Source organism: Ascidiella aspersa, chromosome 7, assembly GCF_963924565.1.
Source record: "Ascidiella aspersa chromosome 7, kaAscAspe10.2, whole genome shotgun sequence".
NCBI classification, from domain to species: domain Eukaryota; kingdom Metazoa; phylum Chordata; class Ascidiacea; order Phlebobranchia; family Ascidiidae; genus Ascidiella; species Ascidiella aspersa.
This window is the reverse complement of record NC_139453.1, coordinates 28040187-28056657: the sequence shown is the minus strand read 5'-3', so window position 1 is coordinate 28056657 and position 16471 is coordinate 28040187. Positions and strand designations below refer to the sequence as shown.

The following is a 16471-nucleotide window of genomic DNA, read 5'->3' as shown; positions in this document are numbered from 1 at the left end:
GTTGTTTAATAGACTTCGGACGCGAGATATTTTAAAATAGCTTGTTTCCAACGGTATAAATTATTCTTTATTTGGCACGTGCAATCGTACCAGCAGCAGGTTTTTGCTAGGCAATCGAACAATGCATCTACTTACGTGTTTCGCTGCGGGCGCTTTTAAAACCTCCTTTCCACGACAGTTGTGAACTTCTTGACAATCGTTACAAAGCACGAACGAAACATGTATTTAGTTTGTACGTTTTGTAAAGATTTATCGAAGATATGCGGAAATAGGGATAACCAACGTCCATGGGCGAAAGACCTCCAATTCACCCCTTACCACGCAAAGGTTTTTTTAACTTGTACTGAAAGACACTGGCGTTTCGGTGTAGGTGGAGTAAAACTGACACTTGAAAGGTTGGCTAAAGTTGTTAGGAAAACTTCACTGGCCAGCATACCTTATTCATCGTTCTGTCTGTGCTACGCGCAATTCACATACGAGTATGTTAGTGGTTCTCACTTTGTTGCAAAATTCATGGCCTTCGACCGCTAAATTGTGATGTAGCCATGCTGCGATTAATAAATAATTCCAGATATTCAATCGTTCGTAATTTTATTCATTTGAAAGTCCGTTCTTAAACTCTTCTCTAACCACCTTAATATATACCTTTCTGGCCATACTTAACCCTCATATTTAACGCTCTTGACCTTTGTATTCTTTACAAGATTTTTAATTCTTCTCCAACCACCTTGATATTTACCTTTTGATTATCATCTTTAACCATGTCGATGTTGATCTTTATCTTCTACACAAGATCTTTAACTCTGCTGTAACCACCTAGATATATATCTTCTTCACAAAATCTTTCGCTCTTCTTTAACCATCTTAATCTTCTCCACAAGATCTTCAACTTTTTTCTTGTCATCCTAATCTTTATTTTCTCCACAAGATCTTTTACTCTTCTTTAACCATCTTGATATTAGCCTTTGAATTTTGCCCAATTATTATATTTAACAACGGTATTCATCTGTATCTTCCCAGGAGATCTTTGAGCAGCCGGAGTCTGTTGTGAACACGATGAGAGGTCGTATGCTGTGGGACGAGGGAAGAGTCATTCTTGGAGGACTCATGGATCACATCGACGAGATCCGGAGGTGCAGGAGGATTCTTTTCATCGCGTGCGGAACAAGTTATCACTCCGCAATCGCTGTAAGTTAAATTAGTTTGAAACACTTTTTATTCGTTATTACTTAGCCATCGCTGTAGGTTGAAATTATTTTGAAACATTTTTATTTAATTGACATAATGTAGTTTATCTTTAAGAACTATTTTATTACTGGATGTTTTTTATCGTCACTTTCGGCAAAACCGGGACTGTCGCTCTACCAACTGAGCCAACAGGCTCAGAGAGGAGCGAGTCCAGAAACAACCATGACACAAATGCTTGCTACATCCCATGTGTAAAATCACCCAGTGGCCAGATTCGAACTCACGACTTCCGGCTTTACCGGGCTGTCGCTCTACCAACTGAGCTACACAAGCTTAAAGGAAAGTTGGTTGAGAAACAACCATAGAACCGTTGCCTGCTGGATCATGTTCGTAAAACGAGCCAGCGGAAAGATTCGAACTCACGACCTTCGCACATACCGGACCATCGCTCTACCAGCTGAGCTACACAGGCTCAGAGGAGCCATTGCTTGCTGCATCTTGTTGGTACAAACAACTTAATATTGAAGGTGTTCTGCAGTACCACATTCAGCCAATGAAAGAAACCTCTAGTAGTTTATTTAAATTTATTTTAGACTCGTCAGCTGATCGAAGAAATGACGGAGGTGCCGGTCATGGTTGAGTTGGCATCGGACTTTCTCGATCGTCAGACTCCGATCTTCAGAGATGACGTTTGCTTCTTCATCAGGTAAAACACAACACTTTCTCCACAACAATATTACAATGCCACGTTGACAATCTGTTGTAACGAAAATGCCATACTTTCGAGGTTGTACATTAGTCAAAATATTAACTTAGCACTGCACTGTAATTCTGCCTTTTTAGGGAAAACACCTAACTTAGATTTAATTTTCGATACCGACACCTTGGATTTAGGCCGAAAAGTACATATAAGAAAATAAAATTTAAACGTCCAAAGGTTTTTTTTCAGGTTAGGCAAAAATTTGGCGTTTGGAATTAGGTACTTTAAAGTTTATAGTGACCAACAATGTCATTTAAAAGGCGGAAACGATTTTACTGAGTGGCCTCAAGTGAGTTTATAATAGGAAGCAGAAAAAATGACAAATCAAAGCGATTTATTGTACAAAAGAGTATTCCCGTTTTTAGCTTTAAATTCAAGATAAAAGCCGGTCCAATAGAAAAAGCCGTTTTTTCCCAAATAATGCACACAAAGCTACTTTTCGGAGCATAATGATTGGAGTTTGCAGTAAGACGTAATAAGAATATCAAAGCCGATACAGAAGTAGGTAGCATTTTCGAAACAGCATCTGTTAAAAATGAATAAAGATTTATTCGAAACGCTCAAAATGCCACCAAGTTCTGTATGGGCTTTGATATTCATTCTACGTCTAACAACAACCTCCAGCCATTATCTAAAGATTTATTTAAAACGTTTACAAAATGCTACCTACGTCTGTATGGGCTTTAATAAAGCTATTCGTGAAATCCGCAAAGCACCTTGAAACCGCTAAACGTGTCAAATCCGGTTTGAACCGGATCTAGGTCCTAAAAGCTCTACACGTAAGCTGCAGAGAGTGGTTGTGTATGCTGACTGTGTTTGTATACCGTGTGAAAGTTTCCCCAAAGTGCGGACTCAAGATTAATCGTTGTAGTGCTTTGTGTGATTCTACAATGCTCTTAATACAACAAAGGCGCCAGCTTAATGTTATCGTTCACCTCTCCTGTGACTTGCCCTTTGTTTAAACCGCTTGGATTTGTATTTTATTTTCCACCGCTATTGTGAAACATCTAGGGTTAGGGAGAAGTCAAATTTGGTTTTGAAGGTGCATACGACTTCTTACGAACGAAACAATATATGATTTTTTAGTTACAATGGGTATTTGGCGCGCACTTGCACGCCTAAATATAGTTTATTGTTTAGGCTTTTTTACAAAAGTATTGTTAAGAGCCGCGTCACTAACTTCGGCCCACTGGCAAAGTCCTGCCCCAGTGATCCAAAGTTTAATTAATGATTATCAAATACGGTATTTCATACTTTTGTATGGAAATTTTTTTTGTATGGAAATTAAATTAAACTAAACTACAGTTTAGTAAATCTCGCTATATATTTCAGTAAATCTTGCTTTTTTGAGTATTTTTTCTGTTTCCTTTTTCTAGCAATTATTAAGTCAAATAAGTTCGAAATAAAGTATAATGTCCAGTCCGAGAACGCTATAGGCCATTACGGCTCTTTAAAAAGTATCGACAAATAACTAATAACTTCGTTTACACCAAAAGAGCGATTTCTATCTATTGATAAGTTACCTGGTGGAACCGATTTGATTTTTACCCAACTATGGATTGGATTAATAGCTAACTGTGGTTGGTTAGTTGGTTGTAAAAACGGCGTACCTTTACAATGCCTCTTCAAACTATTTTATTAAAAATTCACGATATATGACGTTTGGTGTCCAGCCAATAGAAGTCTCAAATTACTAAAAATTAAAAAAGTTGACGCCCCAAAAAAATTGAAACGCCAAACAAATAGTTTTGCTTCCTTAAACGACACATGAAGTTCATAATAACCAAAAATGAAAAGGCTTAACGCCACATAAACAAAATGTTTGATTAAAACGTTTGAAGCTAAGCTGGGCGTAAAATTAGGTTTGTGCATTGAGCCTATTGTGTACAAAAGTCGCATGATTAATCAGCTATTTATTGCTACACCTCCAGTATGATTGTAAACTGGTACATCTAAATAACTGGCATAGGAAAGAATGGTGATCTTTCATACAATTAGAAGAAAGGCGCCAGCGCAACAATCTGACTACATTGTTAGTATGCAGCCTCATTGTACGGGTTGCGGCAGAAAAACTTACCACATTTCAAACTAGAAAAAACACAATAGTTTTAAGCAATCAAAGCATTTATTGTCTCATCTCAAAGTCAAAAGGTTACCATTTGATGTATTTATGTTTTAAAGATTACATCCTGTAGATGGCGCCCTCGATTCTCAGATTGCCCATTTCTAACGAAATCTTCCACAATAAATGCACGGTGTTCGCCAGTCCAGGCCATTTTACATACAGATACAAAAAATTTTAAAGTTTGCACAAAACATTATTTACTTAGTAAAACTCAAACCTGAAACACAAATGGTAAGTCCTTTGCTGCAAAGTTTCAATTCCACCTCCAGTCAGACTGCTACAGCTTTGATACAGTGACGATTTGAAATGTGGTAGGTTTTTCTGCCCCGCCCTGTACAACTAAAAATGCTTTTTTCAAAGCGCAAATTAATCAACGAATCCAAACGTTTTTTTTTCAGTCAATCTGGTGAAACGGCCGATACTCTGATGGCGCTCCAGTATTGCAAGAAGCGAGGCGCATTGAACGTTGGAATCACTAATACAGTTGGAAGCTCAATATCACGACTGACCGACTGTGGAGTCCACATCAATGCTGGACCTGAGATCGGTGTTGCTAGCACTAAGGTGGCCTATTTTTAAAACTTTTTTTTATTTTTATTGATTTTAGATAAATAGCTGACTTTTATAAAATATTGTTAAATTAAAACACTTAATTTTAGCCCAAGTCATTTGACTGAATGACTTAATTCCAATTGAAGTATTTTGTAAAAAAGACTTTAGTCAAATTAGGTCTTTAACAAACAGTGACTTAAGTGTCAAGTGACTAAAGACGTGGCTTGGACTAAAGTTGACAGTCAAGTCATTTTGAGATGACTTTTTTACAACACTGGTAAATATGCTGTCAGCTTATCAAGCATATTTATCACCTCGGTTGTCTTGCCAGGCTTACACAAGTCATTTTACTAAATGACTCGAGTCCAATTGAAGTATTTTGTCCAAAAGACTTAAGTTAATTCAGGTCATTTATAAACAGTGACTTAAGTGCAGTTAATGACTTAACTTACGCGCACTTAAGTCACTGTTGTCAAATGACTAAATTGTTGAATTTGAAATGACTTGGAATTAAGTTGATTTTGAAATGACTTGGAATTAAGTCGATTTTGAAATGACTTGGAATTAAGTCGATTTTGAAATGACTTGGAATTAAGTCGATTTTGAAATGACTTCGAATTAAGTCGATTTTAAAAAGACTTAGTTACAACGCTGGTGAATGTGATTTTAGCTCAAGTATATTTACACCCTGGTTGTATCTCTCTAGGCTTACACAAGTCAGTTCGTCGCCCTGGTAATGTTCGCAATTATGATGTCGGAAGATCGCGTCTCAAAGAGGGCGAGATATAATGAGATCTTCAACGCACTCAAGGAGCTACCGGGTAAGTTGGCATTATGACGTCACTATGGAAAGCGATTTGCGCCCAAACTGTTGTGTTGGACAGAGACAATTGTCCAAAATAAAACAATATTTAAAAAAATATCGGAAATTTTTTTTACCGATGATGTTTGCTACGTGTAAATAAGGCGTTGGGCCTTAAGGTGAGGTCCGAAGGCTGCCGAAGTTTCTTCCACATTCCTTGTATACATTCAGTTGATGTTGCCCATTGAGTATATTCACAAAATGTCTCTTATACGTTCAAAAAAAAAATACCTGTCCTCAACTTCCTGAACTCTAGATGGAATCACTTCACTCAGTTGATATTGCTTATCGAGTATATATTCACAAATAGTCTTTAACAAGTGCTTGTCAAACCTGACTCCAAAGAGCAGATCGGTAAGACACGTGTCCTTAACTTCTTGAACTCTTAAGAGTCTAGAGTCACTTTACTCAGTTGATATTCATCGTTGATTATATTCACAAATGTTAGTACATAGGATAACGTGACACGTTGATTAAGCCGCGAACATAAAGCCGCATAAAGCAAAATGAATCGCGAAACGCCGATAACGCTCGATTTGGTCGGTCACGCGTCATTGGACACCGGTCACGTGCATTATGACGTCATACTGAGTGAAGTAATGGAGTTATTGTAAGTTACTCTCTACTGCCCCAATATATTTACCCCTTTTAAGAAAATATTCTTTACCCCTTTATATTCATCTTCAGCTCAATATCGTTTTTCAACTCTCCCAAAAAGCTTTGACTTCCACATAAACTTTATCTCGAGAAAATAATTTTCCACAAGAAATATTTTTTTACCTTACAAAATGTTTTTTCTGCTATAAAAAATGGTTTGGCACTAAGCATACGATTAAAACATAAAAATAAAATACCTTAATTCGTGGTATGAATATTTCCTTTTTTTATTGGGTCACAAAAAACAGGGGGTAATTTTAAGTGATGTAGCCCCCGATATGACTCCAAAGTGTAATTTGCTGGGAAATTGCAAATACTTTGAACTTTGAAGAGTAATTTACTTATAAAAATTAAACAATAAATTTATAAAATACCTTGTCAATATCCCTCATAGCAGCTTCCCAGTTTTAAAATGGACAAAACCATATTCTTTTGAAACACCATCATGACAAGACACCTAAAAAAGTATATTATTTACTACATACGGATATTAACAAAAAATTGTTGTCAAATTTGCTGGGAATTGTATTGATTTCGTAGCCTTTTTTTGTGGAATGAAATTTCAAATTTCTGGTTGTTTGACAATGAATCTCGTTTACAGAAAAGATCAAAGAGGTGCTTTTGCTTGATGATGAGATTAAGAAGCTCTCGGATGACCTTTACAAGAAGAAATCACTTCTCGTCATGGGAAGAGGATTCAACTTCGCAACCTGCCTCGAGGGGGCGCTGGTGAGCAGAACTTTTATACCTGGGGTGTTTTTATAGTTGTTGGATTTTTTACTTAATGGCTAATTTTTCACTTGTAACAGAGTTGCCTGGAATCATTGAATCTTTAAAGGGCTTCGTTTTGTCTTTTTTGACGAGCACATTCAAAAGTTACAAAAAAAACTATGTTTTTTAAAGTCTTTGAATTTTATGTCCAACGTTATGTTAAGTTACGTACTGATCCAATTATATGTCTTTTGAAAAACCTATAAATTTTCTTTAAACGTGTCGAGTTTTCTTTATAATAACATCTGGCAACCCAAAATCGTTTGAAAATTTGACGTTAATGTTTTAAATCAGTAATGGATTTTAAAAAAGCACTTATTTTTGTCAAAAAACACTCATTAAGTAAAAAAAAAAACACTCTCTAAATATCCCTACCTCAAACTTAAAGATACAATTTGGTTTTATTGAATATTTTTCCGCCCTTTATAAATAGCAATCTAAGTTTAACCATATCATTTTAAAACCAGATAAATTTTTAACTCGAACCACGTTGTTTTGTGTTGCAGAAAATCAAGGAGATAACCTACATGCACAGCGAGGGTATTCTAGCCGGTGAGTTAAAGCACGGGCCACTGGCGTTAGTGGACGACAACATGCCTGTGCTTATGGTGGTTGCAAAGGACCACGTTTACAACAAAGTACAGAACGCTCTGCAGCAAGTCGTCGCAAGACACGTAAGTACTAAGTAGTTGATTTTGCGTGGTAAATGTACAGCAGTAGGTCTTAACCTATGGGTGGCGACCCGAAAAAATATCAAAAAGGAAACTGCGAAAAAATGTTTAAGAAGCGGTGTTTCGGCGTGTTCACTGTTCACAATCATAACTAGCAACTACTGTACAAGTACAAACCTTTTCTATGGCCTTAAAAGAAATAAACCAATTCATTTGTTTACCTTTCAATTACTAAGGCAAAATACGTTGAATCTGGAACATTCATACTCAGCTGAAATAAACTACAACTAAACTCTAACGCAATTTTTAGAAAACTACAACTATAAATAAGGCCCAAGAAGTGGTTGTTAAACGCTATTTTCAGCTCTTTGACTAGTTAACGTTAATATACATCAGTAGTTCTCAACCTGGGTTGCGGCCTAAAGAAATAAGAAAATGAACATCGAAAAGCGCTGTTTAAGCGTGTTCACTGTTAAATCATAACTGTACAAACCTTTCTCGGGGCCACAAAACAAATGAAACCAATTAATTCGATCCCATTTTTCATTGAACGTAACTAAAGCAATTTTGTAATAAGTGCAATTTAGTGATAAGTTTAACTTACGGCTCCAAAGGGCGCCCCGTAATTAAGAGTTTAACGTAACTTAAGCAACTTTGTAATAAGTGCAACTTATCCCTCAGGGCTGCCCCATAATCCTTGTGTGTAATTTAATGGCAAGTTTAACTTACCACTCAAAAGGGCACCCCATAATTAGGAGTTTAACGTTACCTAGGTTCAAATTTGTAAGAAATGTTACTTATCACTTAGAAAAGCAGCCCGATAATCCTTGAGTGTAGTTTACCGATGAGTTTAGCTTACCACTCACCAAAGTCGCTGATAATCTTAAAGTTGAACGTTACTTAAGTGCGAATTATCCCTCAGGGCCGCCCGATCATCGTTTGTGAGCAAGACGACGTTGAGTGCGAAAAGTTTGCCTCAAACCTTCTGAGGGTCCCTCACACGGTTGACTGCCTCCAGGGAATCCTTACAGTCATTCCGTTACAACTCCTCTCCTTCCACATCGCTCAACTCAAGGGACTTGACGTGAGTAATTTTTCAAGCATATTTTAGACTTGCTGTGCTCCCTTTTTGAACCGCGTCACTTTTTTCAACCGAAATATATTATTGTGTTTTTGTTGCTTTTTGTAAATAGTTGTTAATGTACGATTTTATGGTATTCGAAATAGTTTTGTTTTTTAAGCAAGTTTCAGGCCTAAAAAGTTTGATAAACACTGATTTAAATGAACTTTTTTAATTTTTTGTCTAATAAATTAAATTCTTGTCAATATATTACTTTTAACATTTTTTTGTTTCCTAACTGTGTTTTGTTTCAACAATTTTACAACTTGCTTGCACTTTATAAAATTGTACCCCTTTTTATTCTTTCAGGTCGATTTCCCAAGAAACCTCGCCAAGTCGGTCACGGTCGAGTAATCACCAAATTTTCCTGCGCGCCTTTCTGACGTTTTATTTGCCCGTAGCTGAATTTGTCCGGTGCTGACTTTTTGTGGCTTAACTTTTTGTTTTTCAAAGATGACGTTTATTCCGACTCAAAAGACAATCCTATCGCCTAAGCCCGTAGTTTGTTGCTGAATGTTGAAAAATACCAAAAATGCGGCGAATAACATGCTACTTCTTGTTTAAACGCGCTTTTATTCGCCAAGGTGCCTGGTCAGATAACTCTATGGCGCACCAGCAAATGCGAGTAATGACAACTCTCCGAGTTAGTTCTGTGCTGCTTGGCACTGAAAATCACATTTTATGAACAGTCTGCAGAATTTCTATAGAAACCTATTAACGGTTTTTCAAAAGAGTTTACTATGGAACTTTAGAGTCCTGCATCAGACATGTTAATTTAACTAAAACCATATAAGGTTCGGCGTTTAAATGGATTGCGAATTTCCCTTAACCAGCGTTTTAGGCTCTCCTGTAAACTCCATTACCGTACTGTAGTTTGTTTTTGTGGTATAAAGTATTAATAAGTAGCACGCGTTAGAATTAGTTTAGCTTCAGTCCGCAAACGCACATAGAGAAGCCCGCTTGCCTTATAGTAATAACCAGCATCGCACAATTAACTCTGCTTTTCCGTTTACGTTTTGTAGTCGATTCTGAAGCACGATATAACACTTAGCGACCGAAAATTCGGGCCAACTCTTAACCGAGCCCAATTTCTTTCGACGTTTTTTGGTTGTACATATTTATGTGTGTGAGTTTTTTGCCGCCTGTATTTTTTTATTTGCTACAGGCATGAGACCATCGGAATCGCACGTTTAAATTCGAATTGAATTTTTAATTTACATGGAATCGGAACCAACTTCGCATTCCAATTAGCAAGCATATTGCTATTGTTAAACCTTTTTCCGACTTTTTTTGTTTTTACTCATTTTTTTACAGTCTGTTTTCTACGACCATAGTGCAGTTTTAGCTATATATATGCCGCCGTTACATTTCTCGTTAAGAGTAAAAAGGGGCAGAGTTGTACTTCAAAATATTCTATTTCATGGGCTCAAAAGTTTGTATGGACATTTATACGAGTATATATATATATTCACGTATTTTAATATATTTTTGCGTGCTTAATACCCTGCGATGGGTAGTTTAAGTTGGCCGTAGGACATCGCTTGAAAAAAGGCGGATGGTTTTTCGTCTATGGATGATAATGTCCACGGTCACTGCGCCACTGTTTTTGACTTGAAAGTTAGGTGCAAAATCCAAGCTTTAAAAGTTCCCATTTTCGTGTATTCTGTGGCGTTTTTTAAGATGAGTCGACTCTTTTAAGGATCTTTAAGCCCGCTTGGCCAGGAGATCCCAGCAATTACTGCATTGAAGTCAAGTAGAAGCGGTACCAAGTTGTATTATACGCGTAGTTTTTCCTTACATATACATCTATTATCTATATATTTCCAAAGGCGCAACTTTCAGCTGACGGGTCTCAAAACAAAACGTTAAATATTAATTAATTTGGTTTAAAAATATAAAAACTCTATTTTATTCAAGTAGATAGTTAAAGAAAATTGTTTTTTGTAAGTGTAGTAAATTTGACCCCCTCTGAAGACCTGGTTGCGCCTTTTTTGTTTTGTTGTCTTTCCCCCCCCCGTTTCGTGCACTATAACTTTATCCGGGAGGTGGCGCAACATGCGTTATTTTCGTTTCGAAATGCAGTTAACAAAAATATATTTGTACAAGCCAAGTTTTGCAGCTCGTCAAAGTTTTATTTGAGGCCTAAGTAAGAAAAAGGTAAAACTTTAAAAGAAATGCTTGTCGCAACTAAAGACACTTTACTGGCAGAAAAATAAATAGGGCTGCCACAAAATGTTTTGAATAAATGTTTGAAATATCAGTGTTTTTTAAATGGCTCCCAACTCATTTGTAAAATGACTTTTAAGTCGAAGAAAACTACCAAGTCCAAGTCGTTAGTTACTAAAGTCTATCCGAGTCGCAGCATTGGCATAACGAAACAATTTTAAACGTCTAAAAATGGTAGCAGGTTTTTTTTAGTGTTTCAAAACCTTCGCTATCCTTGTTTTAAATTAAAACTATAATTTGTTTAAAACAATTTTTTTGCCTTCTTTTTTTTTTTTTTTTTTAATTTGTTGTAGTTTTTAAACAAATTCGCAGGCCGTAAATTTTGGCGTACTTTAAAAAAATTATTTTATCAACAAAGCCCACGCAGATGTATTCACGGCATATGCATTAAAACATTGATTTTTGTTAAGATAGTCCAGTTGCATTAGCCTTACAACGACTTTATTTACAAGTTGCTGTTTATTGGCTTGACTAGATTTATTAGATTTTCAAGTGATCAAATTAGCGTTTTAGTTCTAGGTTTTATTCACTGTAAGCCAAGGTATACTAACAAGGGCCTTGCTACCATGGGTTTAAAAATCTGAAATAGATTGCTGATGTTTATTCCAAAATAGTTAAATGCCCTTCTTTTCTAGGTAGGCCTACTGTTTCCTTTGCAAAAGCTTCACGTACAAAACCGCCTAATAATAGCTTTGAATCCTAAAAACCTAGCCGTAAATTGTTCCCCTTAGGCTCCCATTTATTGTAATCAGCCTAAATCAGGGATGTCCAACATTTTATTATAGTGGGCCGCATTGACACGTGAAATAATTTAATGGGCCGCAGAACCTATTAAGTTTCAAAATTAAGTATTGTTCTTTAGAGTTATAACGGGCCTTTATAATTATATATATATTTTTTTTACCCATACTATACTATTAGTGCGCCCCTAAAGGCTGACTGGTACCTTTAAATTAGGCTAATATTGAACGTTTAAAATACTACTTGGGAGTGAAAATGACTAGCGGGCCGCACAAAAATTTCAGACGGGCCGCAATGTGGCCCGCAGGTTGGACATCTCTGGCCTAAATCAAAAAAGTTTTCTCAGTTAGGCTACCCTTAAACTAGGGACTACAGGTTCTTAAACTTTTTTAACGCAAACCCCCCAGAAATAACATTTATTGATTCGCGTAGACTGGGTCTGCACAAAATCTTTAGAGATGACGTCATGAAATCCGTCGACTCAAGAAACCGGCTGATTTTAATCCAACGAATGTGAAACTGGGCTATAGTATAAAAATATTCGAAAAAAGGCATCAAAGTGTTTTTTTTTGATTTTTGAAATATGCACCAATGTTTTAATTCGTCTTTTATGGACCTCATAAAACTAGTCCACATACCCCCAAGCGGTTCAAGGACCCCAGTTTAAAAACACCTGACTTAGGTGCAAGCCAACCTTATTTACCCAAAGCGTGCACGCAGTAGGCTATACAGGGCTTCCTTCAAATGCATTGTTTTGCCTCCGTGCTGTGTTTAGCTGTGATAGATTATTTCCTATGCGACGGTTACGCGCATCAGACTGGCTAGCAATTAGCAGTGTGTATGGGGTGGCGCCTAGCTAGCTTTACTTGCTGTCACGAGTTATTTTGCTTGCTTGCTGCCCGTTACAGGATGTTATAAGTTGCTCTGTTAACCCAGCGCAAAACAACAAAACAAAACTTGGTGTGCACGCTTTTTCGTTGCTGTACAGTTTGCGAGAAAAGACTGGGCAGCAAAAAGTTGATATAGGCGTTTCACTGAGCAGAAAATTGAGTCAGCTTTCAACTGTTCATTGGTAGTTAGATAGGGTAGCCTTATTGTGCTTTGTACCCGGTTTAAAATTGACCTCAATTGCATAACTATAAGAGCCTCAAACTTGTACACTGGACAAAGTTATTTGAATCAATGTTTTTAGTTTACTAAGATAGCAAAATAGGAAGTCAGTAGTAGGCGTTCACTTACCGAAAATAGAACACAGCCACCAAATTATAGCATTGTTATTCCTACAGTTCTTCTGCATTTCTAAAAGACTCTGGAAAAGTCTGTCCCAGATTGAAAAAGTAGCTTTTATTTTTTTAAATTGACCTTAATTGCAGCATTATAAGAGCATAACTTCTATTTTGTACAAACTTGTTTGAATCAGTGCCCTAGTTTTCAAGGTTGGCAAAATAGAAAGTCAGTTCACCTAGCGACCAATTAATAACACGGCCAATCGTACAGTTTTACTGCAGTCTGAATGAAAATGCTAACCTTGTAATTTGAACCTGGGCAAAATTGTTATGATTTAACCTGAACCTTGGTCAAGCGATGCTATTGTTACGTATGAATGAAACGTGTACGGTAAGAGAAGTTCAGCAGAAAGCTTTTTGAGATAGAACGCTTGTTTTTTTAACTGTACAGTTTGTTCTAAATCATAAGACGAGGCAAGTAACTGATAAAAGCGCATTGTTTTTTTAATCTTAGCAAACCCTTTAAACTTCTTCAGCAAGTTTAGTTCAGGGATTGTATTATTTAAAAGTTGTGCCTGTAATAGGGTGTTTTAATCAAAATAGCTTTAGATATACCGCAAAACTTTTACAGTTGTTTAAATTGGATCATTATTAAGATAAACGATGTGGCCACACCCATGCTTAGATTGACTTTGCAAAGCGTTTTCAAAAAGTTGTGTAACATAGTTCTCTTTCAAATGGCATTAGGGGCTGCAGTAGACTTAATAAGGCCTGGCCTTAGACAGGATGCACAATTCGTGCATGGCTGTATCCGAACACGCATCTAAACTTTTGACTGTTATGGTTGCCCCACGCCAGCTATTATAGCCAATGGAAGGCTAATACGAAGAGAGACTGCAAACCAGTGATTGTCAAGCAGTTTGTCTCGAAAGATTCTTAAAGCATATGTTTTCAAACTTTTGGAATAAACTTCTACGTGTTACCGTACAAAAGGGACACAGGAAAGTATTGAAGACACACTATGTTAATAATATGTTAGTGATGTTATTAAGGCATTTACCTTTAGTCTTGTCGTGCATTAAAGGCGATTGTTACTTACGATATTAGTGTTTTGTAATGGTTTTGCTTTTCTTGTTGTGCGACATACTGAAAAAGTTTGAAAACCACTGCTGTGAACCAAAACTGAAAAAAACTCGTGTTAAAGGGAGCAATTTTTACAGTGATATTGGATGCTATTTATTACCGCTTGATAGTAATATTAGTCTTTATTTGTTTCATTTCTAATTACTTAAAACAAAAATTATTGCGTGTTTGTTTTGTTTGTTATATTTTTGATAGCACGTCAAACTTGTTACTTCTTGTAAAACAGTTGTTAGAATCGTTTTTTGTTGTTGTTTTTTTATCAGCCAGTACTTGTAAGTTTTTCAAACTTCTAGTATTTTTTAGCCCAGTAATGATTGGTTAACCCTAAACATTTTCTAGGTTTGCAGTTTTTCTTGGTTAATGCATGTGTGACCATTATGAATGCCACTGGTTGCAAGCACATTCATAAGCGCTATTTACACAATCTTACTGAAAAACAGCCCTCTATAACACAGGCTAAATACCCAATCTGCTTCCCGTTTTTTATTGATTTTTCTTTTTTATAGTTTTATTATTTTCCGCTGCTGGATATTCTGCCACACCAAGAAAACCTTTAGTAAACTGGCAGTTGTACTAGAAGAGATTTTAAGGTGTTTGGTATATTTATGTCAGAGTTGGTATACAATAACTCAGCTTTCAGTAGCACTGTTTTGCTTGTCGTAAAACTTACATTGAAATTAGAATCATCTACAATTACATTGATCTATCGGTAAATGAAACTTTAATCCTCGACGGATTATCCCGGATTTTAATGAATATAAATCGCCAAATCCCCCGGTAGGCACTTATATATCTTGTGACTTAATTGGTTCGCTGGAAATGACGATAAACCACGATAAATAACGTGATCATTTTTCTTTTTACAGCTACCAGTCATAGTTTTTCAGGTTGCTGTCAACTGTAGACGTGCGTGCCTTTGTATTGTAATATCACAATGGCAATTATGATGCATCTAACTGACAATTATAACTGGGAAATTTCTACTTTGGCGGATTTAGTAGTACCCCAAGATGTATTCGTTCTTTTGTCGATGTTGTTCTAAATTCTTTGTCGTAGTATTATATGCATAGTGAAAGTTGGAGTCAGTTAAAATGAAGGTTGAATTTACTAACATTGTTTCAATTTATTGACGATCAACTTATAGATATGTACAGGGTGCAGTCAGTCTAAAACTGCAGGTATAGCTTGACATACAGCTTTATTTTATTTTCGGACCAGGCTTAGACTGTAGCGTCTGCTAATTTATCCAAAATGTGACATTCTCACTCGTATCTGTTTTTAAATCTGTTTAAGTTAGTTTTTCTAAACCCACAGGCCACGCTACACAAGATTGTGTCGCCATTTGATTTGCTTGGTCACCAACTGCAGCAATTTTATATGGTTAGGTTTATTGAGATTGTTTCCAGCATGTCAGAATACTGGCGACTTGCCAATCGGCCAAAGAATCAGTCTGAAAACCGAAGAAATTGGTGCAAAAAAAAATTAAAAAGCAAATCTTTTTAACATTACACACTACAATTGGTAGAAAATAATTTTGTGGTGCCTTTCTTAAAAAAGTTACGGAAGTGTGACGCACGCTGTTTCGTGAGGAAAAGTCAGTAGGAGACACTGGCTTATATTTTGGGCTGTTTTAATTACGCAAACAATTTTGCGCCTCGCGCGAACTTTGACATAGTTTTGCTGTGATTGTGTACTGTGCATACTATGACATGTTGCACTGATTGTGTGATAACCTCGGCAAACAATTTCTTTTAAATTGAAAAAAAAATCGTTATTTCAAGCAATACAAATTGATTTTACCCAAATAATCTTTTATTGCGCAATACAAATTGAATTTACCCAAATAATCTTTTTATTGCGCTTTTCAATCTGGTTTTGAGCTGCATGTTTGCGTTCGTCTGAAAACAGCTTATTTATGTAACAGTGTCAGAGTAAGTAAGGACACATGTGCACCCCTAGGCCCCAGGTTGTACTTTTGCATGCCACAAAAGTTTGCGACTGACGCGCAACGTTTTGTTGTCTAATTTACTCGTTAATAGCTTGTTTATCGCCTAAACATGGCAAGTTTGATACATTCCTTAGGCCGGTGCTCCCCAACCTTTTTAAGTTCGCGACCCACTATTAATGCAAGTTTAATTGTTTGACTCACAATAAGATATAACCATAAACATGCAATTTACTATTAAGAGAAGAAATGTATAAACATGCAATTTACTATTAAGAGAAGAAATGTATAAACATGCAAATTACTATTCATGCGAAACTTGAGCTTGTATATTATCTGATGAAGTCGGGGCTTGATTGGAGACAAGCTCACACGCAACGTAGCATTAAAATGCAGTAATTTCCATTTAAAAGCAGTAATTTTCCGATTTAATAGAAACTGTAACACTTAGAAATGCTTCGAGACCCACCTGAAATAGCTACGC

The 16471-nt window shown here is 36.4% G+C and overlaps 1 protein-coding gene across 1 annotated transcript in view; it reads left to right on the top strand.

Moving 5' to 3' along the window:
* Positions 1-9632, top strand: part of LOC146138787 (glutamine--fructose-6-phosphate aminotransferase [isomerizing] 2-like) — a 29496-nt gene extending 19864 nt beyond the window's left edge. Inside the window, exons 12-19 of the mRNA XM_083393644.1 lie at positions 1021-1188; positions 1782-1894; positions 4472-4637; positions 5332-5446; positions 6746-6873; positions 7422-7589; positions 8509-8670; positions 9016-9632. Coding sequence (XP_083249770.1) covers positions 1021-1188; positions 1782-1894; positions 4472-4637; positions 5332-5446; positions 6746-6873; positions 7422-7589; positions 8509-8670; positions 9016-9060 — 1065 coding nt within the window. The 3' untranslated portion in view covers positions 9061-9632. The remainder of the gene's footprint in view (positions 1-1020; positions 1189-1781; positions 1895-4471; positions 4638-5331; positions 5447-6745; positions 6874-7421; positions 7590-8508; positions 8671-9015) is intronic.
* The last annotated feature ends 6839 nt before the right edge of the window (positions 9633-16471 follow it).